This window comes from Saccopteryx leptura, chromosome 1 (assembly GCF_036850995.1).
Source record: "Saccopteryx leptura isolate mSacLep1 chromosome 1, mSacLep1_pri_phased_curated, whole genome shotgun sequence".
Classification (NCBI taxonomy): Eukaryota; Metazoa; Chordata; class Mammalia; order Chiroptera; family Emballonuridae; genus Saccopteryx; species Saccopteryx leptura.
Window position 1 is genome coordinate 45,114,992 of NC_089503.1, and position 27,276 is coordinate 45,142,267.

The 27,276-nt window shown below is 40.4% G+C and overlaps 1 protein-coding gene across 1 annotated transcript; it reads left to right on the forward strand.

Annotated features, from left to right (window-relative positions):
- The first annotated feature begins 5,139 nt into the window (after positions 1–5,139).
- Positions 5,140–23,367, forward strand: CYP2R1 (cytochrome P450 family 2 subfamily R member 1). The gene is made up of 6 exons (XM_066365452.1): positions 5,140–5,401; positions 14,098–14,239; positions 18,821–19,453; positions 20,039–20,368; positions 21,216–22,572; positions 22,603–23,367. Exons 1-5 carry the CDS (start codon positions 5,177–5,179, stop codon positions 21,389–21,391), a joined length of 1,506 nt encoding a protein of 501 aa, XP_066221549.1. The 5' UTR covers positions 5,140–5,176; the 3' UTR covers positions 21,392–22,572; positions 22,603–23,367.
- The last annotated feature ends 3,909 nt before the right edge of the window (positions 23,368–27,276 follow it).

The following is a 27,276-nucleotide window of genomic DNA, read 5'->3' on the forward strand; positions in this document are numbered from 1 at the left end:
CTGCGCCACCACCTGGTCAGGCAGGACCTATGGCCTTTTAACAGGATAACTGTACATTGAGTAAAAGAAAATAATCAGATCTTTCAGGAACCATTGAACTGACACTAATTCCAGTGGACCTGAAACATCACTGTGGCCCTCCAGTCAGAGTATGGGCTTATGAATATATCCATTTGTGATTATTTAATGTTTGCATCACCCTGTAGACTGTAAATCCCAGAAAAGTGGGGACCATGACTGGTTTTGCTCATCATTATACTCCAGCACCTAGTTTAGTAGGAGCTCAATAATTTTGTAATGAATGACCAACAGACCATGCAACAAATCCACAGCCCAAATTTCTGTCTCCACTGGTCCTGTTTTGTGTGACTTTGGATAGAGCATTACACCTCCTCTGAATCTCAACAAAGAGAGTCTTCAACAAAATGGTTATAAAGTGTCAATCCACTTTAGACATATAATCTATCTTAAGTACAAGAAAAGGATAGAAGATGCCATGATTAGAGGGCGGTCCAGCAGAGAGCTGGAGAAGGGGCAGTGTCTGCCGTGCGTGGTCAGCTGGGCTCCCCCGGGCGATTTCAGAAATGACTCCTGGGGGAAGTATAATCTCTCTGAGGCCATCCAGACTTTGGAAAACTTGTGAAAGGAAAGAAGTTTCTTATTGAAACCATCCTTTTTCTTTCTGCTTCCCTTTCTTGAAACCCCACACCCACCACCATCATCTTCACTGCACTACTGCCTCCAAAGAAATCAAGCATCCTGTCTCCCATTCTGTCCTGCCTCTAAGAAAATGCTGAAATAAACTCATTCACATATAGGTGCAGTTTTAGAAATTTCCTATCACTGTACGCTCCACCAGCAGGGTCTGCATTTTTCAACTCAGCCTATTTTGGAGAATATTTAACTCATATTAATTAATTGATAAAGATTTAACTGCAGGTAAGGTGAGGACTTTTTTTTTTTATTTACCACTTTAAACATTTATTTTATTGATTAATTTTAGAGAGAGAGAGGGAGGAAGAGAGAGTAAAATACAGAAACATTGGTCTGTTCCTATATGTGCCCTGACCAGCAATCAAACCCACAATCTTTGTGTGTCAAGATGACGCTTTAACCAACCAAGCTATCCGGCCAAGGCAGGTGGCGATTTTTTTAGTGGTCAAAAGAAGACTTTTAAAAGCTGCTCAAATTCTACCCAGAGGCCCTACTGCTCTGCCAGCCCTACCTATTAGGAGAGCCAGGGAAATCAAAATGTGAAATCCAGGTTTCTACATACCACTTTGTCATTATAATCATTGTTTTGGTATCCTACTTCCCAGGGATGGGTGAGGCAGGTGAGGCATTTGCCTCTGAAGCAAAAATTAAGGGGACACCAAAAAGCTCAATAATGAAGATAATACTGTAATGTAACACTTTAACATCAATATTAATGTAAAAAAAATCTACGATGAACAAGATACTGCATTTTTGATAAGCCAAGATCACTATTATTGATTTATTTTTCTTTTGCCTCAGACTCCAATATGGCTTGGCTGGGCACTTCCTCTCATTTCAATGAAACACAGCTGTGAATGCCCATAATGGAATGTGCAAAGGAGGCACATTTGTGCTCAATGCATCACTGTGAGCTGGGGAAGGACTGTCTGGCCAGCACCCAGAGATCAAGCCAGGGTTTCAGGTCACAGCCATCCATGTACTGGCAGGGAGCCCTGTGACACTCTCATCTGACACTGACCCTCAGAATAAACCCTGCAAGGAGAATTCCCAAAGGTCAAGACGTGGCTTTTGATCCAGCTCAGCACCCCTGTCCTCTGTTGAAACCATTACTATCTGCATGCAGAAATGTCGAGGCATGTACAGGATTTTCACATTTCTCCAGGCACCCATTCTACCCTATGTACTGAAGACAGGGTCCCTGCCACAAAACAGTGAAATCCTTCACTTCCTGATCCACCAAACATCCTGTTGTTATAAACTCCATAGACAAACATTTTGTTCCTTATCACATGAGGAGCAAATGCAGTCAGCTATTTCTCTTTGATGAGCACTGACAGACCATGACAAATGATCTCTATGTGCTCAGGACAGGGAAGGATCCATGTTCTGAGAAACTTTGAGTGATTTCTGAGGACCAGACTCCTATCATCCCCTTTGAGGGGAGGAGGCCTCTCATCAAAGCAGTTAGCTGTTGCCAGGATTCCAGCTCTCCTCAGCACTACAACCAGGGGGAGAATGCCAAAGAGGGAATGTTCCTTAATTTAAATGAATGATAGAATATTTTTGGAAGGGAAATTAATTTTTTTTTAAATAAGTGATGGAAGTGGGCCACTCTTGAACAGAATATACCAATACCGTGTAATAGCTGTGGCCAGACCAGATACCACAAGCCCGGTGATACTGGGGAAGCAAACAGAGCTGACCTCAGGCTTCCCATCGGCAATATTCCTCTGCTCCTGGTGCCTCAGTGTCATTGGGCTCCATCCACAATCCTAATATCCATCCCTGGTCATCTCCACTGGTCTTTGGTAAGTCACTGAGGGCTAAGTTTAGCAATACTCTCTCACAATTATTTTCCTATTTCACTAGAAGATTCTTGATTAATAAGACTTAATTTAAGGATTCTCTAAGGATAAAACACCAGGCATCTGTAGTAGGCAATGGGCAATATTCCATGGCTGAAAATCCTGTGAAACACACCATTTCCATGGGTTGATATGCCATACTTATTGATACTGTGAACCAGACCTTCAGATTTGGGGAATATCCACATCTAGTGGGTGCAAAACAGGCGGCAAAATGCTAATATCAACTAAGTAGCTGTTTTCATTTCAGTGTATTTGCATCAGAGATACACGAAGTGAAAGACTGGCAAAACTCACAGGGAAAGGGCTTGCTGATATATGGGGGTCTTTGCTCTTGGTATTCCCTCATTGGATATTTCCCTCTAGATTTTCCTCAGGCTTCCCTCCTGTAGTAGGGAGAGTAATGCCCTCCTTCACCCCACATAAGCTTCACATCCTAATACCTAAGACCTGTGAACATGTTAGGTTCCACGACAAGGGAAAACAAAGTTGCAGATGGATTAAGGATGCTAAACAGCTGACTTTGAGTTGGAGACTGTAATCCAGGTGGGTCAAATGTAATCACAAGGATCTTTGTAAGTGGAAGAGGGAGGCAGAAGAAAGAATTGGAGAGAGCCAGTGTGAGAAGATTCTGCCTTACACTACTGACTTTGAAAATGAAAGAATGGAGGAGACCCAAGTCAACGAATGTGGGCAGCCAGTCTAGACACTGGAAAAGGCAGGAAAACTGGTGCTCCCTTTAAGCCTCTAGGAGTGCAGCCATACCAACACCTAGCTTTTAGCCCAGGAAGACTCACGCTGGGCTTCTGAGCTCATAAACCATGAGGTAATACATTTGTGTTGTTTTAAGCCAGGGGTCGGGAACCTTTTTGGCTGAGAGAGCCATGAATGCCACATATTTTTAAATGTAATTCCGTGACCTGTGGTGGGGCAGTGGATAAAGCGTTGACCTGGAAATGCTGAGGCCGCCGGTTCGAAACCCTGGGCTTGCTTGGTCAAGGCACATACGGGAGTTGATGCTTCCAGCTCCTCCCCACCTTCTCTCTCTGTCTCTCTCTCATTTCTCTCTCCCTCTCAGCTGTCTCTCTCTCTCCCTTTCTCTCTCCTCTCTAAAATGAATTTAAAAAAAATAAATAAAATAAATAAAACTTTATAAAATGTAATTCCGTGAGAGCCATACAATGACCTGTGTACATTACGCATCATCCAATAAAAATTTGGTGTTGTCCCGGAGGACAGCTGTGATTGGCTCCAGCCACCCGCAACCATGAACATGAGCGGTAGGAAATGAATGGATTGTAATACATGAGAATGTTTTATATTTTTAACATTATTATTTTTTTTATTAAAGATTTGTCTGAGAGCCAGATGCAGCCATCAAAAGAGCCACATCTGGCTCACGAGCCATAGGTTCCCGACCCATTTTAAGCCGTTATTCGTGGTAATTTATTACAGCAACAGTAGGAAACACACTTCCTTCTTTATCTAAGCTCAAATGTCATCTTCCGTAAGAGACATTTTTTGACATTTAACCTGCTAAATTATCTCACCATGCTCAGGCATTCCCTATAACATATTTTTTTCATTTGCTTATGATTATTTAAAAGTATTTATGTATGTATTCCTCCTCTCAGAAAAATGTAAATTCTAGGAGAGTAGGGACTTGTTCTTTTCACCTATACATCTCCATTGCTTAGGTTACCCCTACATGGTAGACATTCAATAAATGTGTTGTATGAATAAGCCTTAAGCTAATGAGAACCGTAACACTCTTGCTATTGCTGAATCACAATTAGGGGCAGGTGTTAGAAGAGTCTCATGCCCAGTAGGTCCTGTGTTGCAAGGAACTGCCCAGAAGAAAACAGAAATAGATACAGAAATAGCAAATAGGCAATCAGTTGCTTAATTTTAGGTAGTGGAGACAGAACGCTTGAATATTAAGTATGATCCCTGGGCAACTGCAGACTAGAGTCCTCTCTGATTGCAGGAAGTAACCAATATGGGAATACCAGGAAGGAGTGAAAAGATATGTAATTAATTCAGATTAGCAGAGTATTGTGTAATGACATATTTTCAAGGGATTGAACACAAAAAAATACCTTGAGACTTTAGGAAAGGAAAAGATTAGTAAGATTTTTATATTGATAGAACAATTCTCTAATGGATATCCTGAAGATTATCAGGTTCGGCTAAAGACTGCAATGTTGATAAACTCTCCAGCTTTTCTAGTTTGAAATACGTAGACATGGTTCCTAAAATGACACCCTCAGGGAGGGCTGGCCTCAAGGGAGGCAGGATCTGCCTGGCCCAGTTGAGAGAGGCTGTGCTACTCAATGCCTTAATGTCAATACCCTGCAAAAGGGCCCCAGGCTCGGTGCTCCCTCGGGCTGGAGCTTGACCAGCCAAAGGACCGCACTTTGCACAGCGTACTCTGAGCCTAGGGAGACAGAAGTAACTGACCCGGGGTCTACACTCAGCCAGCCAATGGCCCTGAAACTGGGGCGGAACCTCAGACTATCGGGCCAATGGGGTGCGGCGGAGCAGGAGCAACCCGGTCCCACGGCGGAGGGGGTTCGCAGGCCCCAGCCCCGGCCATGTGGGAACTTCGCGTAGCAGGGGCGTTTGCGGCGGCGCTCGGCAGCGCGCTCTTCGTGCTGCTCTTCGCGCTGGGGGTCCGCCAACTGCTGAAACAGAGGCGGCCAAAGAACTTCCCGCCGGGCCCGCCGGGGCTGCCATTTATCGGCAACATCTACTCCCTGGCCGCCTCCGCCGAGCTCGCCCATGTCTACATGAGAAAGCAGAGCCAGGTGTACGGCGAGGTACAGCCCGACGGACCGCGGGCAGGGAGGGCCGGGCCCTCCTCCCGGGTGGGCTGGTTGCCTCCCTGGCCGGGACGTGTCGGAACTTCTCTCGGTGTTCGAGGCTTAAGGGGAAACCCACTTCCGGCGTCGGGGGAAGTCCTGGAAGCCGCGCCCCCGTCCGAAAACCCCGCCCAGGCGGGACCCCCAGCCGCCCGACGCCCCGCGGGATCTTCCGGCCCCCTGAGCTGCCCAGGTTGGCTCCCGCGCCTGCGCTGTGGGCTCCTGGCGCGCCCGCCGTTGCGCTGGGCCTATGGGTACTGCCCTGGTTGGGACAAGTTTGAGCCCAGGTTCCAGCCCACGGCCTCCAGGGACAGTAGGATCTGAATTCTAGGACTGAAGTTAATGGTTAATGGAAGGTTCTTATTAGATGTTTGCATTTGAGGACAGCTGGTCTAGGTGTTTGCTGTGAGAATTAACAAGTATCTGGAAAGGCCCTGGCCGAGAGATGGGCTCTTGTAAATTATGAAAGAATGAATGAATGACTGAATGAATGAAAATCGCTGCGGAATCCTGCAAAGTCGTGCTGACAGGCGGGGAGCAGCCTCATAGCACATCCTGAGACAGACGGTGACTGCGGTGGGCTAGCCTCCCTCCAATAAATGGACTCCTTTAAACTCATAGGGCCCCAGGGGGAGGTCTCCTGGTCCCCCCTTTTACAGAGGAGGAAACTGCACCCAGAAATAGCCATGAATTTGCAGACAGCCACACAGCTGCTCACTGGCAGGGGAAAGGGCCAGCACTCAATCTTCTGTTTGGAAGGGTCCCTGATTTGAGGAGGAGGCAGAAGTTCCAGAGCACTGGCACTAACCGAGCTCACCTGCTTTGAGTTTGTTCGTTTATGTGCACAACAAACCACTCTTGCCAGGTGCCAGGGATGAAGAGGAGAAGGAGGCAAACATGCCCAACATCAGGGAGTTACAGTCTAGTGAGAGAAAGAAAATCACTGAACAAGATTCTATGGGCCCTGGCAGTGTAATTGGCCATCACAAACTGTGATGAGTACTTTGAAGGATCAGTACAGCAGGGCTGTTGGCAACTGTGTTTCAGGTTGGGATTTAAATCCTTATTTAAACCAGGTTTGACAAGAATTATTCTAGGTTTCTGCAGCTCACTGATGGTTTATATCGCCAAAGGGAAGCTGGCCTTAGGAAAAGCAAACAATACTTAAGTTTTATTTTTCACCCTTAAGTTCTCCCAAGATTTGAGTGTGTTTTCATTTAATATATTTGATCTCTGCTGTGTTGGTACAAAGCATCCTAATATTCTAGAGAAATGGTATGTGAGAGCATGAGACTAGAGGTTGAGTCCTCTTTCATTAGATAAAATTTGACTTTTACTTTCTTAATTTTTCTCCTGCGCATAGTGAGTGCATAATAATAATAACTGACAACAGGTAAGTGCTTCTCAAATGGTCTTGGTCATTGATTACAGAACAATTAAGCCTACAAATTCAAACATTTTTAAACTGATTTTGTGAAATGGTGTCTTGCAGAACAGGAATATGTTTTTCTATATATAAAGAGTTGAACTGAAAGGAATGTTGTATTTACAGTGAACATTATTTTCTGGAAGGTGGTAATCTAAGTCGGCTATCATAATAGATTACAAATTAAATTAGAAACATGCTGGAAATTTTATCTTGGGATAGGTAGATTTGGTTCAATGTATTTATATTAAAGAATTTAGCATGAGTAAACATTTTTATTGTTGGTGCAGCTATTTGAGGCCACCATGGTTCTTTACAAAGAGGGCTCTTTACTGGAGGTGGTAAAATCAAACTCTTTTAATAGCCAAGAGCAGTAGAAAAAAAAGGAACAAAAATGAAAAAGATGTATGCACTGAAGAGTGTTTGCCTGACTACCACCTATTAATTCTTTAAACTACAGCAGCATTTGACCTTTATCTAGTTGTAAAATACCGCCAAAGGTTTCCCATTATCTTAAAGGTGTTCTCAATTCTAACAAAGTCTCAAAGTTAATGTTAGTTGTCAATACACTATACAGGTATACTATACCTTTTTGAAAGTAGGAATAGACTATTATCTCCTATAGTTCTGGAAAATTGTAGAAAGTTGTTTATAGGGCATTTTTGTAAATGGAATCTTATTTTTACACTATCTTACTTTATAATTTGGAGATGTGTGCACACAGAGAAAAACCTGGACTTGAAAATTGCTTATGAGAAATGACAATCACTTCAAGTGACATCTACTATTATGAGGTCTGTGAATTCAATTCTCCTTTGTAATTCTTGAAAGGAAGACAGCCAGTCCTTCATTTTAAAGGCAATCTTAAATAGATATGTACCACATCAAGAATTGCCATTTCCTTGGAGATTCACTCTGAATAAGATTCTGCAGTGACTTTAATCTTAATCCAGATTTTGAGAAGCATTCCCTAGTTAGGAAAGTGGTAAACAAGTGGTTTTTAGAGATCATTTGCAGGTCATACATATAGGACAATAAAATAATTACGGCAAGTGGAGTTGACAACTTATTAATTTATTTGTGTAGTAACCGTTTATTGAGACCTTATTCAAGGCACTGAACAAGATTCTATGGGCCCTGGCTGGTTTGCTCAGCAGTAGAGCATCAGCCTGGCATGTGGATGTCCCGGGTTCGATTCCTAGCCAGGGTACACGGGAGAAGTGCCCATCTGCTTCTCCACTCCTCCCTCTCTCCTTTCTCTATCTCTCTTCCCCTCCCATAGCCAGGGCTCCATTGGAGCAAAGTTGGCCCAGGCGCATGGCCTCTGCCTCAGGCACTAGAATGGTTCCAGTTGCAAAGAAGCAACGCCCCAGATGGGCAGAGCATCGCCCCCTAGTGGGCTTGCCAAGTGGATGATCCCAGTTCGGCACATACAGGAGGAGTGTGTGTCTCTGACTCCCTGCTTCTCGCTTCAGAAAAAATACCAAAAAAAAAAATACAAAAATAAGATTCTATGGAAGATTCAAAATGAAAGACTTAAAATCATTGATTCTAAGGAGTTTAATTTTGCAGACAAACAGAAAACAAGAAAATGAATGTTTCTGGTTTAAGGTAGTATTAAATAAGTGCCATGGGAGCTTCTAAGCACGTGTTGTGGTGGCTCAAAGGAGAGACGGAATGAACCAAGAAAAGCTTCATTGAGGATGGTCCCTAAAGACTTGGTATGGTTTGGATAGTACAGTAGTCAAAGAAGCATTCCAAATGAGAAAACAGCTCAAGCAAGTGTTAAAAAGTATGTGGCAATTATCAGTTTTCCTCAACAGCACTTTTCACATTCCTCTGTATTTGCACTTAATCCACAGTGTTGTAATAATCTGCTTAATTGTATGCCTCCACCACTATTCACTAATTCAACCTATATTTGTCAGTTTTCATGAAGTGCTATATATTGTCCTAGGTGTGAAGATAAAGCAGTGACCAAAACAGAGATTGAAAACTTCCTACCCATGTGTAGCTTACATTCTTGCCAGGTGGGATAGGAGGAACGTAGCAAGATGGACAATATAAACATAAGTGAATTATATAATATGTTCTAGTTCAGAGTATGAAATACAAGAAGTCCCCGGGTTATGAATGAGATAAGTTCTGTAGGTTTGAAAATGTTTATTTATATGCACAGAAAGGTAAAAATAAATTCTATGTTAAGACAAACATCTGTCTAAGTTGCATTTATACAAAGTTAACTTAAGAACAAACCTTTCGAACCTATCTCTTTCATAACCCAGGGACTGCCTATAAACTACATTGGATAAGGGAGATGGAGAATGCTAAGGTGTGACATTTTAAATGGGCCAGTCAAAGCAGGCCTCACTGCAAAGAAGGCATCTGAGTCAAGACTTAAATAATATGAATGAGCAAGCTATAGGAATATCTAGGGGAAGAACATTCCAGGTGAAGATAACAAGTACAAAGGTCATTGAAGCTGGAGTATGCCTTGTTGAGAATCACCTATAAAGAGACAAATTAAGAAGCTATTTTGATAGCATAGGAGAGAAATGAAGGTGGCTTGGATTAGAGTATCAGTGATAGAAGTGGTAAGAAATTGTCATATTCTGTTTATATTCTGAAAGTCGAAACAACATGACTACTGAGCAGTGATGTGGGTTTGGCAAAGAAAAAATGGAGTCAACATGGGCAGCTCATGGTGTAATGCCGGTGGCCGAGGCTCTGCAGGTTCACAGTGGATTGGGCAGACGGTAGAGAAACTGCAGAGCCAGAAAGCGTTGGGCCATTCAACAAAGTCTCACAACAGCAGACAAGCACACAGGCAGGGGAAAACCTTCTCAGGCAAACAAACAGCAAAAATGGCCCCTCACAGTGGCAGGCAGGCAGTCCACCATCCACAGTTCCTCTGAGCGCAAACACCCATAGCCTATAGACCAGGGGTAGTCAACCTTTTTATACCTACCGCCCACTTTTGTATCTCTGTTAGTAGTAAAATTTTCTAACCACTCACCGGTTCCACAGTAATGGTGATTTATAAAGTAGGAAAGTAACTTTACTTTATAAAATTTATAAAGTAGAGTTACAGCAAGTTAAAGCATATAATAATAATTACTTACCAAGTATTTTGTCAGATTTTTGCTAAGTTTGGCAGAATGAATCTTTATAAAACAACTTACTATAGTTAAATCTATCTTTTTATGTATACTTTGATTGCTCTGCTACCACCCACCATGAAAGCTGGAATGCCCACTAGTGGGCAGTAGGGACCAGGTTGACTACCACTGCTATGGACCGTACACATGTGGCTCAGCCATGTGCTCACACAACAGTCAGGCAGAGTGCTTGCAGCTGGTAACCCTGCGAGCAGGCCTAACACAGCTGCCCCACACATGGGTAGTTTGGGCCTGAGTAGCTTGAGGGATAAATGGAGTGGTCATTAACTGAGATAGTGAAAAATTGTGAGTAGAGCTGGTTTGAGGGAGGGTAAGAGATTTAAAGATTATAGACTTACTTCTAGAAGGTAAGTTAAGTATTTCATGTGTTCCTATTTTCTATCTCTGCCAGCATCAGAACTAGCTCATAACACAGTACTACTAAAAGTTACTGACTAAAGAAGAGAACATATAAACTTAATCTTGCATCATTTCATAGATCAAAACAGCTTAAGGATAAGTTTTCCCAATTTTATACACAAACATTTACCAAAGTCCTTGAGAACAGCTTAATGCAGAATAGATACTAGTTCTAGTAATACTTTACTCAGATTTACCCTCAAATAGAGGGACATCTCAATTTTTTTAGTAAATATGGATTGTATAACAATTTTCTCAAGCATGGCTTCTCCTTGGCTTTTGTACAATCCTTAGTGTCCACAGACGAACAGCTTTATTATGAAATGACTCCCCTGTTTGTTCTGCCTTCATAGTAACACAGTTTTCAATCCCAGGGTCTTTTACCATCCTTGGGAAATCATCAGTCCATTTTTTTGCCTCCATCAGGGCCCATTGCCTATTCATTAACACCACCTTTTTATTTTTTTTAATTAATTTATTTTTATTTTAGTGAGAGGAGGGGAGGTAGAGACAGACTCCCACATGCGTCCTGACTGGAATCCACCCAGCAAGCCCACTAGGGGCAATGCTCTGCTCATCTGGGGCCCTTGCTCCATTGCAACCAGAGCCATTTTTTAGCTCCTGAGGTGGAGGCCATGGAGCCATCCTCAGTGCCCGGGGCCAATCGAACCATGGCTGCAGAAGGAGAGGAGAAGAGAGAGAGAGAGAAGCTAGAGTGGAAGGGGTAGAGAAGCAGATGGGCCTTTTGATTTATAGCCTTTTGGTGAGAAACACAGGTAGACAACCTGGACTTACGATAGGCATCTGAAGCGGAGGAGAACTCTTGCGGGACTGAACTATATATAACATGTGAAATCTGACACTGTCTCCAGGTCGATAGTGTCAGAATTCAGTTAAATTGTAGGGCACCCAGCAGTTGTCCCGGAATTGCTTGATGTGTGGAAAACCCACACAACCCGTCTTGGAAGTGTAGTAGAAGTAGAATATTGGGAGTAGAGGAGACACCTAGGAGGAGGAGTTTTTCCTCTACAGCAGCTAAAATTACACTTTTGGGTAAAATACTCCTTTTCAGACCTTTCATTACCGCCTTGGGAACTGAAAAAGCCCCACCTTTGCTCAGCTGAAACTCGTCCACTCCCACTTTGACTAATATTGCTGCTTGTGGCAGGCAGTCCATTCTCCTTCTCCAAGTTAAGGATGTGCCTGTTGCTCATTTGGCAGGGCCGGTTCCTGTGCTAAAGACTCCATTGTTCAGCTGGTTAATTCTGTTACCACTTGGAGGTTTTTACCACTGTTACTGCTGAACTTCTATTCTCTGTCAAGCCCCCTGATTTTTGTTGTTTTTCCAAAGTAGTGTGAACCATATCTAAATCTGCTCTACCTGTTTGCAGAGGTGAGGTTTGAATTAGTATTTTGGCTCTAAAAAGCTCTCAGCCAATGCCTGAGAGGATGGGGATAAGGCAGAGAAGAGGTGAGAAAAGGAAATTATTAGCAAGGAATGCATTGTTTCAGGCAAAATCACCCTTCTAAGGGGAACAAAGACGTTTCCCCAGTACATTAGCTATCTAGTGCTGAACAGGTAATTGCAGGTTCACTGGTTAAAGGTTACCTCCTAGGGGAGGCTGAAACTTCAGTTAACTTAGATACTAAGTCCTGTTTTGCTGACATGGGGCTTAGCACAAATGATTCCATTCTGAGCCTGTTGTCTCCTTTTAACAGTAGTCATCACATAGGCACAGACGGAGATCCCTCAGCTAAGGAGAAGGGGAGACAGAATTCCATGCCGTGCCTTGTTGGAGCTTCTCATGTGCCTTACCACAGGTTCAATTACAATGTCACACCTCATAGCCAGGCCCATAAGGGACTAGTCCAGTGGGAGTACAGTGCTACCTTCTCCGTGGAATGCAAAGATAAGCAAGGAAAATAGTAAAGAATAAAACTTGAATGAAAACAACCAGGGTCAGGTCCCAGCTCTGCCACTGCCAGTAATGAGGTTGGGGACGTCAGCCACTCTACTTTATCCTTCATTTATAAAATAGGCATAATAAAACTTTCTTCCAAGGTCATATTCCCTTAGGGCAGCGGTTCTCAACCTGTGGGTCGCAACCCCGGCGGGGTCGCCTAAAGCCATCGGAAAATACATAATGCGTATCAGGTATTTACATTCCGAATCATAACTGTAGCAAAATTACAGTTATGAAGTAGCCACCAAAATTATTTTTTGGTTTGGGGTCACCGCAACATGAGGAACTGTATTGCGGGGTCATGGCATTAGAAAGGTTGAGAACCACTGCCTTAGGGCCTTCTTTGCTAACTTCTTGGAGTTCAGGGCCCTGTATACAAATGGGCCTAGCTGTAATATGTTTATACCTCAAAGTTAATCTCTGATGCATTTGATAATCTCCTTCCCTACCTAAATCTGGAATAATAAATGATATGGAGATGGTACTGCTTTCCCATTCATCTTGGATATAAAAGGAAATTCCTAGATATCATTGAATGTTTTCAGTTGGAATGCATCTTAAAAGAACATCTATCAGTGGTAGTCAACCTGGTCCCTACCACCCACTAGTGGGAGTTCCTGCTTTCATGGTGGGTGGTAGCAGAGCAACCAAAGTATAAATAAAAAGATAGATTTAACTATAGTAATTGGTGTTTTTTTTTGGGGGGGGTGTATTTTTTTTCTGAAGTTGGAAATGGGGAGGCAGTCAGACAGACTCCCGCATGCACCCGACCAGGATCCACCCGGCATGCCCACCAAGGGGCAATGCTCTGTTGCAACCAGAGCCACTCCAGCACCTGAGGCAGAGGCCATAGAGCCATCCTCAGTGCCCGGGCCAACTTTGCTCCAATGGAGCCTTGGCTGCGGGAGGGGAAGAGAGAGACAGAGAGGAAGGAGAGGGGGGAAGGGGGAGGGGTGGAGAAGCAGATGGGCACCTCTCCTGTGTGCCCTGGCCAGAAATTGAACTGGGACTCCTGCACGCCAGGCCGACACTCTACCACTGAGCCAACCTGCCAGGGCCTAACTATAGTAAGTTGTTTTATAAAGATTTATTTTGCCAAACTTAGCGAAAATTCAACATAAAGTACTTGGTAAGTAATTATTATTATATGCTTTAACTTGCTGTAACTCTGCTTTATAAATTTTATAAAGTAAAGTTACTTCCCTACTTTGTAAATCACCAGTACTATGGAACTGATGGGCGGTTAGAAAATTTTACTACTAACAGAGATACAAAAGTGGGCGCTAGGTATAAAAAAGTTAACTACCCCTGATCTAAATCAAGTACAGTATTTTCTGTGGCAGCCCTGATGCCCCGAAAGGTGAGGGTTCTGCAGAGGGTTCTATATCTGTTTAATTGCAAAGCTTAAACTAGAACCCAGGCGTTCAGAGTCTGGTACTCCTTCCATTATACCATTTTAAAAATCATGTCTTCAGGCATTGAATACATAATGAAATCACAGTGTTTGATAGGCCTTGTAGAGAGAAGGCACTCTAAATACCTAAATACTGGTATTGTCAGTTGAATAAGTACTAACATTTTCAGGGAAGTAACAAATCTGGGAGAGCTGGCTTAGTACATGTTAATTTCTGTGGTTATATTTCTTCATACATTTTGCCTTTTAAATGTTGTTTTTTTTTCTGAAAGATCTTCAGTTTAGATCTTGGAGGTATATCAACTGTGGTTCTAAATGGCTATGATGTAGTAAAGGAATGCCTTGTTCATCAAAGTGAGATTTTTGCAGACAGACCATGCCTTCCTTTATTCATGAAGATGACAAAAATGGGAGGTATGTTATTTTTACCTACTTAGTGATTTATTAAACTGTTTTAAATCACATTTCTTATTTTGTGTAAATTTAGCACATAGAGTTAGGATTCTGTTGTACTGACTAACAGGAAAGTATTCACTAGCTAATCAGTTTAGGCTACAAACCCTAGTGTTGAGGACTTTTAGGCTCCATTACAGTCATACAGGGGTGGGTAAAAAAGTAGGTGTACAGTTGTGAGTATGTGAAACACAGTTGATTCTTGTATTAGTATTTATTAATGTATTATTTTTTATATAAGCAACTATAAATCTACTTTTCCCATCCTCTCTATTTTAGTTACATGTTAATTCTGTTGTAGTCCAGTTCTTATATTGTAAATAATGTTTGAAAGAATTAATACTAATAAATACAGGTTTTGTGAAACAAGTTTGGAATACACACACATGCATGCACACATGAATCAAAAATGCCTTTGAAAGCCAGACTTGGGTACTTGGTAACATTTTTACCATCACTTTGCTTATAATATTATAAAACCTGAAAAACCTTCCTTCCCTTCCTTCCTTCCTCCTTTCCTTCCTCCTTCCCTCCCTTCCTTCCTTCCTTCCTTCCTTCCTTCCTTCCTTCCTTCCTTCCTTCCTTCCTTCCTTCTCTTCCTTCTCTTCCTTCTCTTCCTTCTCTTCCTTCCTTCCTTCTCTTCCTTCCTTTCTCTTTCTTTCTTCCTTTCTTCTTTTCAGGGTCTTAAAGAGGCTTTAATGATGGGAGCAACAGGGTAGGGTGGGAAGGTACAGTACTGGTCTCACAGTGACCAATGACTGAAGGCTAGAAAGGAACCAGGACATCTCAGTGGATGACAGTATAGATACTCACTGACAACCAGATGCTTTCTCCTACTACATCCTGTAACTTGACACTATGAGTCTATGAACTTATGACTCCCAAAATTCTAATGCAATCCTGGGGAGGCCAAGAAAACTGAATTTGTATAAACTCAAGTCTGTGCCACCCAGTAGCAAAAGACTTGCAATATAAATTAAATGCAGTTATAAAAAACAAAGTTCTTGGGCACCTCATTTTGTCAACTACTAATCAATATGACATGAAAAGGAAGAATTGTGGTATTTATATGGTTCAATGTTGATCAGTGTTAAATGATTCTATATTCAACAAGGTAGAAAGGCTAAAAGTTAACAGAACTATCTAGGAGAAAGCAACAATAGTGTAAGAGTTTTTATAATGTGTCCAATATTCTCCAGTTTAATGAGAGCTTCACACTTAATTTTTTTTTATGGATTGATTTTAAAGAGAGGGAAGCATTTATTTGTTGTTTCACCCAATTGTGCACTTACTGGTCACTTCCTGTTCTACCCTGACCCGTGATCAAACTTGCAACCTTGGTGTTTAAGGACAATGCTCTAACCAACTGATATAACTGGCCAGTGCTCACACTTAATTTTAATGAAAAACTTATTAATGCCTTGCTTAGACTAAAAAAGACATTGACTGAAAAGAAAAAAATTAAAATTAACCATACGTCACATCACAAAGCAAATCAACTAATGCAAAGAAAACTAGTTTTTTAAGGCCAAATTCTTAGGCCAGTATATAATGATACTTGGAAACAGTAATATAAATAAAAATAAAATTTTAACCTCTGAAATAATCTTCTAAATCATCATTATAATTATACAAAAGAGAAAATTATACCACTCTTATAATAGAAGATCTTTAAAGAAATTACAAAACTGGAATTGTGATCAGAGGGATAATTTGGGGCAAAATAGATATTATATATTTTTCAAAGCTATACATTTATAGCTTGGACTATTTTTATAATAAAGATAAAATAAGCCTTCAACTTAAGGTTTTCAAAAAATAATAAAATAAAAATAGAAAACTTTATCTGTTATTTTTTATTTATTTATTTATTCATTTTTAGAGAGGAGAGAGAGGGAGAGAGAGAGAGAGAGAAGGGGGAAGGAGCTGGAAGCATCAACTCCCATATGTGCCTTGACCAGGCAAGCCCAGGGTTTCAAACCAGCGACCTCAGCATTTCCAGGTCGACGCTTTATCCACTGCGCCACCACAGGTCAGGCTTTATCTGTTATTTTAAGATACATATGCATTGAACTCTGAGAAATCAGAGCCACCATTAGCCCACTGTTTGGGAAGGAGTTGTTCAAGCACACAACTTGGCTAGTTAGTGTAGGGTAATAACAAGGCACCTCTGTACCTTCATGTACACGTATCCTATATGTATGTATACCTTTCCCTAGGGCTTGCTCTCCTCTCAGTGCTTTTACATTACATAAGCTCTTCCTTCTGCCAGCAGTGATATTTCCCCAGATATCTGCTTGACTTACTCTGTCATCTCCTTGTCTTTACTAATGACACCTTCTCAGTGCAGCTTTCCCTGACCATCCTGTATCTGCTTCCTTGCTATATACTTTATTTGTTCATTTGCCTTTCTTAACTGTGTGTAAGATCAATGAGAGTAGGGATCTTGTGTCTTTTATGTTCACTGATATATCTGTGACACTTGGAATACTACCTGAAACATAGTAGGTGCTTCATAAAGACACGATGAATGAGTATCTGTTAAAAAATGAATAGTCATGTGGGAGTATGGAAAGAGAATAAAATATAGGAATATAAGATTGTTGCACAGTACTAAAGACCCATTTATCTTTACCTAACTTTATCAGAAGCTCCATATTTAAAAATTGTTGCAGTCTGACCAGGCAATGGCACAGTGGATAAAGCGTCGGACTGGAATGCAGAGGAACCAGGTTCGAAACTCCAAGGTTGCCAGCTTGAACATGAGCTCACTGGCTTGAGCATGGGGTCGCTGGCTTGAGCATGGGGTCGCTGACTTGAGCATGGGATCATAGATATGACCCCATGGTTGCTGGCTTGAGCCCAAAGGTCCCTGGCTTGAAACCAAAGGTCATGGCTTGAGTCCAAGGTTGCAGGTTTGAGCAAGGGGTAACTCACTCTGCTGGAGCCCCTGGTCAAGGCACATATGAGAAAACTATCAGTGAACAACTAAGGAGACTAAGGAGCTGCAACAAAGAATTGATGCTTCTCATCTCTCTCCCTTCCTGTCTGTCTGTTCCTATCTATCCCTGTCTCTGTCTCTCTCACTGTCTCTGTCACACAAAAAACAAAATAAATAAGTTGTTACACAACCATTATTGGAATATAGATTACATAAGCACCGCATGTAGTTAAGAGAACATGACATTTTCCCCATAGGTATGCCTGTGTACCAGTTATGAATGAAATTTTGAGTAAAATACATGTTTCATAAATATAAGTACTAAAGATGTTTTTTCTCTTTATAGTTAATTTAAAGGAAAAATATTTCACAGAAGCCATATCAGAATGGCAGAGTATAGTATGGAGACTCAGAAATTTTAAGGCAAGAAGTATCAACACTGGGAATTTGATTTTCATATATACCTTCTGTCTTAGTTTGGGCTGCTATGACAAAAATACCATAGACTGAGTGGCTTAAACAACAGAGATTTATTCTCACAGAGCTGGAGGCTGGAAAGTCCAAAGCAAGGCACCACCAGATCTGGTGTCTGGAAAGAACCTGCTACCTGGCGTGTAGACAGCTGCTTTCTCCCCGCCTCCTCATTTGGCCAAAGCTATCATCTCTTTTTTTGTCCCTTCTTATAAGGGCACCTATTGCATTCAGTAGTGCTCTACCCTGGTGACCTAATTACATCCCAAGGGTCCCACCTTCTAATATCATATTGAGGGTTAGGCTTCAACATATGAATTTTGCCTGACCTGTGGTGGTGCAGTGGATAAAGCGTCGACCTGGAAATGCTGAGGTCGCCGGTTCGAAACCCTAGGCTTGCCTGGTCAAGGCACATATGGGAAGTTGATGCTTCCTGCTCCTCCCCCCCTTCTCTCTCTCTGTCTCTCTCTCTCTCTCTCCTTTCTAAAATGAATAAATAAAATAAAGTTAAAATTAAAAAAAATATTAATTTTGTGGGGACACAAACATTCAACCATAATACTTTCTTTTTGGCTTAAGTATAAATATTTTCACTACATTGACACTTCATTCAGGCCACCCTGATCTCTTCCAGAGTTATCTTAGGTAACATATACATTTAACAGAAAGAAATTTATATTCTAAAATCTAGTCTCTTAAAGCAGAAAATATCTCTTTCTAGAAATATGATTTTCAGGTGTTTGTTTAGTCCAAAATAAAATTTTATCCATAGAACATGCAGTCATTTGTCTTTTGTAAATTATAGTGAAAGATGGATAATAAAGTCATCTGGGTATAGTTCATCCAGGTTGAATTACATAAGACTGTCCAGTTTCTTGTGATGGGAAAATTATGGGTCCTTTTTGCCTGTCCCCAGATGATAAGTAGACAAGTTTTATATGTTTATAATACTCTGTGGCTAATGAGTAGCAGAAAATAGGGCTTATCTACTGGGTCTAGCTTTAGTTTTATAGAAAGATAATTTGGAGAAGAATGACTATTCATCTTTTTTTTTTTCTCCATAGACTTTTTAGCTGTTAGATACAGGGATGTAGGAATGCTAAAATTTTTTACCTTTTTTGTTTTTTCAGGCTTACTCAATTCCAAATATGGCCGAGGATGGGTTGACCATAGAAGATTAGCTGTAAACAGCTTTCGCTGTTTCGGATATGGCCAAAAGTCTTTTGAATCTAAAATTTTAGAAGAAACCAAATTTTTTATTGATGTTATTGAAACATACAAAGGTAGACCTTTTGACTTTAAGCAATTAATAACAAATGCTGTTTCAAACATAACCAATCTGATAATTTTTGGAGAACGATTCACTTATGAAGACACTGATTTTCAGCACATGATTGAGTTATTTAGTGAAAATGTGGAACTAGCTGCCAGTGCCACCGCCTTCCTGTACAACGCCTTTCCGTGGATTGGCCTCTTACCTTTTGGAAAACATCAACAGCTGTTTAGAAATGCTGCTGTGGTCTATGATTTTCTCTCCAGGCTTATTGAAAAAGCTTCCGTCAACAGAAAGCCGCAGTTACCTCAACATTTTGTTGATGCTTATTTAGATGAGATGGATCAAGGTAAAAATGACCCATCATCTACTTTCTCCAAAGAAAACCTGATTTTCTCCGTGGGTGAACTCATCATTGCTGGAACCGAAACTACAACCAATGTGCTACGGTGGGCAATTCTTTTCATGGCCCTTTATCCTAACATTCAAGGTGAGGATTCTCTTGATCTCAAGGTCTGAACTTAAATTTAGGATTCACACATGTTTTAGGATTTTTAGCCGTGTACAAAGCATTTTACTTAGGAACTCCTGAGTTAACTGAGAAAATATTAGTAGCTATACAGAGTTTTCAAACATATTATCTCAATTCATATAAAAATCTCAGAGATAAGTTTTATTATGTCTCTTCTATAAATGAAGGATAAAGTAGAGTGGCTGACGTCCCCAACCTCATTACTGGAAGTGGCAGAGCTGGGAACTGACTCTGGTTGTTTTCATTCAAGTTTTATTCTTTACTATTTTCCTTGCTGAGGGTGAGATGTTATTCCAATTCTAAGTTTGATTTTTATTACTTTTAATGCATTTTTCACAACAGTGTTAGAGCATTGTTACTGGTAGTATAAGATATATGGTATATGTATTTAAATAGAACTCTCAAATTATGAAAAATCTGAATGTGAGTATATCCATTATTATAATGGACTTATTATTATGTTATTCCCTGTTTTGTTGCAAAGGCAAATTGCATTACATATAATATTAGATATAATAACTAAAAACACTTTTTCTCTAACAGGACAAGTTCAGAAAGAGATCGATTTAATTATGGGACCCACTGGGAAGCCTTCTTGGGATGACAAATGCAAAATGCCTTATACTGAGGCAGTTTTGCATGAAGTTTTAAGATTCTGTAACATAGTGCCATTAGGGATTTTCCATGCAACTTCTGAAGATGCAGTTGTACGTGGTTATACCATTCCTAAAGGCACAACAGTAATTACAAATCTTTATTCTGTACACTTTGATGAAAAGTACTGGAGAGACCCAGAAATATTCTATCCCGAGCGATTTCTGGACAACAGTGGATATTTTTCCAAGAAGGAAGCTTTTGTTCCATTTTCCTTAGGTAAGATAACTTTCACAGGGGCATAACCTTAGGACAAAGTATAATGATGGTTCATCAGTAAAACATTTTAGTCTGAAGCATTCTGTTGTAGAATTATATGTTCCAACTCTGAAAACAGCATTGAATCTTACAGGAGAGAATAGTTTGATTAGAAATCATTAACTATTGTTTCTACTCAATATAAGCAAGTTTTCATTTAGTATCTAGAAACTGTTGAGAGCTCTGACTTCTTCTGAAACTTTTTTTGCATGTTGATTTTTGGCTTATAATCAAAACTTTCAAGAGCTAGAAGGTCAGTAACGAGTAGCTTCAGAAACTGAGATCCAGGGAGGGGAATGACTCATACTTTGAAGTGAAAATAGAACCTAGCTCTCTTGGCTGTCAGTTTATTATACCTTATCCCCAAAAGTACTGCTCCTCAGTGAAAAAGTACCCAGGTTACCAGACCCAAGGAAGAGGGACTGGAAGCATCCTTTCATTGGGGAAGGGTACACATTTAGCCTTTGAAATGAAATTACCTTCTCTTGAATCTAGAACAAAATGTCACACTGAGTTAGATCTTTCATGGCATATTTTAGGCTCTCTTGCAATGTGCACAGAAATTGGAGGATAGATTAATAAGTTTATAAAAGTCTATGATTTGACCAAAGAAGGTAAAGAAATAGATTCTGGGAGATGAAAAGCCAAATTCTATTCTTTGGAGTTTAGGAAAATTGTTCAATAAGAATAACCTCTTCTAACTTTTTTTAAATTCCAGATTTCCTGAATAGCATCCACATATTCGACATAAATTTTGATAAATATGTGGACTTTAAAAAATGATAATGTCTGATTTGTTTTTGTTTAGGAAGAAGACATTGTCTTGGAGAACAGCTGGCTCGGATGGAAATGTTCCTGTTTTTTACAGCATTGCTTCAGCGGTTTCACTTGCATTTTCCCCATGAACTGGTTCCAGATCTGAAGCCCAGGTTAGGAATGACATTGCAACCGCAGCCCTACCTCATCTGTGTGGAAAGACGCTGAAAATACATGGATGTTGTGTGGAACAAGGTTATATGTTCGCCTTACCCCTGAACGTCATTTTATCAGTGTGTGTGTTTGGACAAAATCACAGCATCATAAAGCCAAATTAACACACGTGTCTTTGAAAACAATACCAGGCAATAATAAGCATCAGCTATGACTTTTAAGGTAGAATCATCTGCTTTGGAAAACAAAGGTACAGATGACAGGTATTTCTTAAGATACTAAGATTTTCCATAGATGCCTTAAGCAGAGCCCGACTTCTCAGCTTCTGCTGAGCACCAGGTACCCCTCATCTCTTCTTGACTCAGTCTTGCTCCTACCTTGGGGCTGTGCTTCCAAATGCCAATGCCAACTCCCTTCTGATCAGGTATTGTCATTAATAGTTTGTGCAATATTAGCCCAATTTAATCAAGAACTAAAGAAATTAGAACCCAAATGAGTTTGGACTACAGTGATATTTTAGACATGGTGGCAAATGATAGAAGAAATATCTATGTATTTAATGCAGAACCTACCAGTGTTTTCAAATCTTGCTCCCTACTATTTCTTTGTAAGAATTGCATTAGTCTTGCCTGACCAGGCAGTGGTGCAGTGGATAGAGCGCCAGCCTAGGACACTGAGGACTCTGGTTTCGAAGTTGCTGGCTTGAGCACGGGCTCATCCAGCTTGAGTGTGGGGTCATAGACATGACTCCAGGGTCGCTGGCTTGAAGCCCAAGGTCTCTTATGTGAGCCCAGGGTCTCTGGCTTGAGCAAGAGGTCACTGGCTCTATTGGAGCTTCTAGTCAAGGTACATATGAGAAAGCAGTCAATGAACAACTAAGGTGTCGCAGCTATGAGTTGATGATGCTTCTCATCTCTCTCCCTTTCTGTCTTTGTCTAGCCACCCGCCTCGCTAAAAAAAAAAAGAAAAAGAATTGCATTACTCTTCCTACAAATAACCCCTTAGTGTCTTTCTCTAAAGCAGCAGTTCAATAGATAGGATATTACAATAACATTAAAATGAAAACAACATGTAATGATTCTTTGTAGGCACAGGCGTTTTCCCTAGTACCATTGTTTTCCAAAACCAGGCACAGGGCTTCAAGATTGAATTCTTTTGACTTTTAGAGGTCTTCAGGTATTTCTTCTATTACTGTTATCTTTCTAAAGATAAAACTATTCAAGTCCAAAAAAAATGTTTTAGAGTCAGGATAACTTAAAAGTGAGGGACTTCTAGTAATAATTATGCCAGGAAAACAAGTGACTCTTTCGATCAAACTGATATGTATATTCCAGTAATAGGCTTCTTTTTTGTGAATATTATTTCTGCTAAAGTTGTAGATTAAGTGTTCATGCTCTTGTAACTTGGCTCATGAAGAGTTTGTTGCAGCCTCTGAGTAAAATACACATAACAGTGACTTCTGTTAAAACTATGAATTTAACCTTAGTTTAACCTAATCTGTTCCAAATTTTCAAGTTTCTCTGTGATAAATCAGGAGTTTTCATCTGCTATATTAAGATGTTTCTAGTTGCAAGGGGGAAAAATCCTGTGCAAATTTATTTAAATAATAAAGGAGAAATATAGAAGTAGCATAGCAGCTTTAGGATACGTAGCCATGTCCCAGGTGGAATCAAAGATTCTGTTTCTTTGTTTTTCTCAATTTTGCATTCCAGGTGGTACCAGCTTTAAAGGCTGGCACCAGGAATGTGATGTGTTTTGACTACCTCCTAATAAAGAGGGTGAGCTTGGACTGTTTCTGTGAGAACAAGGGAACTTTTCAGATGTTCCTCCAAAGATTGTTCTTTGCATCCCACAGGTCCTAATGTATACATTTAATATGATGAGGGTATGTTTTTCATTGAGCTAGACTAGCTGTCTGTAAAATTTACATGAAGAGGTAAATGAATAGCCATAAAAGGAATAGCAATGTAGGGGTTAGCCACATCAGTTATTGAAATATATTCTGCTCACAAAAATTAGAGGATATTTTATAGCTTCATATTTATTTTGAAATATCCCCTAATTTTTGTGAGCAGTATATGTATTTTAAAGCTTAAAAATTAAAATGGTGTGATAATGGCATGAATACACAGAAATAGAATAGAATAGAAAATCAAATAAATAAAAATATAGAAGAATGTTTAGTCAGTGGAACAAAAATGGACTTTTACTTTTTAAGTGAGAGGAGGGGAGATAGAGAGACTCCCACATATGCCCCAACTGGGATCCACCCAGCAACCCCTGTCTGGGGCTGATGCTCAATCAATCAAGCAATCCTCAGCACCTGAGGCCCACGCTCACTTGGACCAACTGAGCCATCCTTAGTGCCTGGGGCCAATGCTCAAACTAATCCAGCCACTGGCTATGAGAGAAGAGAGAGAGAAGGGGGAGAGAGAGCGGGATAGAAGCAGATGATCACTTCTCACGTGTATCCTGACCAGGGATCAAACCTGGGACATCTGCACACTGGACCAACGCTCGATCCACTGAGCCAACAGGCCAGGGCCAAAAATGGACTTTTAAATAAATGATATTGGTGTTGGAACTACCTGTAGTTATTTTGAAAACAGTTAAAAATTTGAATCAATCTCTCACAGCATATGCCTTACTATACAACAGATTGCTCAGAAGTGTATGTGAACAAAGCCGTATAAGTGCTAGAAAACATGAGTGAATTCTTTTTAATTTTGGAATGAGGAAGCCTTTCTAAACATATCTGAAACTCCAGAAGCCATAAAATAAAACTGATATTTTTGGAATATGGATGTTGGTTTTCCTGTTTTTGTTTTGTTTAACATGATTTATCCTGGATATATCTCTTCATATCACTATAAAGAAAAGATCCTTATTTTTTACATAGCTGTAGACTATTGCAGGATATACTATGGAAACAGAACACACAACAAAAAACATCATAACTCTTTTCTGCAAGGCAAACAACACCATAGTGGAAACAAGCTGGGAAGAAATATGCAAATCTTATCACAAAGAGCTGGTCTCCTTAATAGCATAAGAATACAGAAGAGAAAGTTTCACACTGCATCAGAAAACATTGGTAATCGACAGGAATAATTCACTATCACATTGTGAACATCTAAAAAGATAACTTTATTCATAATAAAAGAAATGCAAATGTAAACTTTATTGGGATAACATATCTTATCAACCATATCAGCAAAGAGTTTGGAATTTGACAGCACAGTACTGTCAAGGCTGTGTTAAAGCATGTACATTCATACATGGCTGATGAAAGGTCAAAGTCACACATTTCCTGTGGAAAGAATTTTGGCAATCTCTATCAAAAATAGATGTATTCATCTTTTGACTGAAAATTGTAATTCTTAGGACTGTCTCCTGCAGATAAACTTGAACACATAATGAAAGGACATAAGTGCCAGGCTATGCACTTATTATAATAGCAAAACAAAATAAAGAAAGCTACTGTAACAACACATATCTCTTAATAGAAGAATGGTAGAATAAGCTGGTATAAACCGCATGTACAGCCAGAGGCTGCCACCATCGTGGCCATTCACATGCAGGTTCTCATTGCATTCAGGTAGATGGTAAAGAAACAGTGGAGCCATTCCATTTATTAAAGTCTTGCACCAGTGGACAAGCAAACACAGGGAAGACCACTTCCTTCTCATTTAGAGCTCCCAAAGCCCTAACATATTCTCCAGTTCCACAACCAGGAGAATCTTCTCTGGTTTCTCCTAGAATCAAAGGCCCCACCAGTCTTAGCAGAGCTCGCAAAGCCCTCAGCTCTGGTTCCCCATTTGCACACCTTCTCTCTCTGCAAAACATCAAAACATGGCTTCTTCAGCACTCTGCATTCTCTCTCTCTCTCTCTCTCTCTCTCTCTCTCTGCAAAACTTCCTAGGACCATAAAGACCCCTCTTCCAGCAAACATTAGCAAAACAATAGCCCCTCCAAGCAGGAATGCAATCTGCATTTTGCAATCAACTGCCCTACTCTAAGGGCAAGCACACACATGTGGCTACCCAGCACCATTTTTTAACAATAAAAGTGAGCAAACAAAAAAATACAAATTTAACAAACTCATTTGCCCAACACTGCAATAGAATATTATACAGCTATGTAATGATATGTAGAGATTCTCCAGGATAAATCATATTAAAACAAAAAGGAAAACCAACATATGAAATGTGATAGCTTCCTAAAATACCCCCAATGATCTTCACCTGATATACACAACTTTGTGAGTCATGGCTGGTCTATGTGACCAACAGAATGTGATGGAAGTGATGCCATGTGACTTCTAAGGTTTGTCTAAGGGCATTGCACCCTTTCACCTTGTTCCTTTTGAGTGGTCATTCTGGGGGGAAGTCAGTCACCATACCATGATGACACTCAAGCAGTCCTGTGGAGAGTTCCACATGGAAACTGAGACCTTCCACAAATTGCTAGGATCAACTTGTCAACCATGTAATGAGCCATCTTGGAAGTAGATTTACCTCAAACCTTCAGATGACTGTGTTGTAAAGTACCGTGCCCCCAAATGTTGTAAAGTACTGTACCTCACTTTCACGGGTTTACGTAGAGACACCAAGTCCAGATGAATTTTGAAGGGTTTTATTAAAAGGAGGAGATTTATTAATATGCCGGCCGCATATGACTGACACGGGGCATAACAGACCCACATTGTGCAGCACCAAATGTATCTCAGAGGCTGGTTATATACCCTTTGACCACATACAGGCTGGGGGGTGGGGCATGACACAATCGTTAACAAGCTTATAACATTTGTATAGGGGATTTATAAAAGACGTTAAAACTTTCAATGTAACACAATGGTGATGTCATTTTACATATTAAAATACACTCATAAACCTTTTAGTGTCTATCTTTTCTTCTTTGCCTAGAGGTACATGTTAATCTCAGGATTCCAGGAAGGGAGGGAGAGCCAAAATCAGTGTAGGGTGGTATGTAAATTTTGTCTCTTATTGAAAGGGAAAGGAAGTTCTTCAGATAACCTTAATCCTTTCAGAGAACTAAAACTAAATGATCCAGGTGTCCTTGTAAGTCAGGATAAATGTCCTTGTATTTCTGTATCTTTTTCCTTCCATTTTCAAAAAAAAAAGACAGGAGAGAAAGCTTGGCTTTTCTTCTTTAAAATGGCATTGCCAATACTAAGTTTTACAGTTCTCTGGCACCTTACCACATTCCCCACTGGTTTTATATCCTGAGTCAAATATTTGACTCATTTTTAACAAGGTACATGAGGCTGTTGAGTAGGAATATCAGCCTATAACATGCAACAGATATTTATCAGGTAGACTTGATGTTTTTATTAATAGTAATACAGTCTACTGAAGAAACAAATGCTATTGATTTATTTCTTACAACCTGCACAAATTTTCTGTAATTTATATAAATTCTTAATTTTATAAATTTTCTTTCTTTCTCTTTCAAAAGTGTTTTCATACCTTATACCTTTAGTTACTAAAATTATACAATTTCTTTTTAGTCAGAATTAAAAAAAACTTAACCTTTAGTGACAGCCAAGCTGGCTTTCCTTTTATCCCAGTTTCCCTTCTTCCTCAAAGTCTAATTAAAAGAGGTCCTTAGTGAGTTTCTTCATGCATTAGCCACGAGTAGACCAACCAGCTTCCGGTTTGTGGTTGGAGCAGGGCATGCCGTCCTTCTCAAGGTTAACTTACAAAGCTTGGTGGGGTCAGTCTCCGCTGTCCTCAAAGGTGTCTCTTTGGGACTGCAGGCTTCAAACGACTATGGTGGATCCAGGTGGGTATGCCTTCTACATTGGCAGCAGTGGGAGTGGTCAGGATCATGATGTGTGAACCCGCCCATGTGGGAGTCAGTCCTTGGGTGATGTACTTCTTTACTCAGACTGAATCCCCAGGCTGAAAAGGATGTAC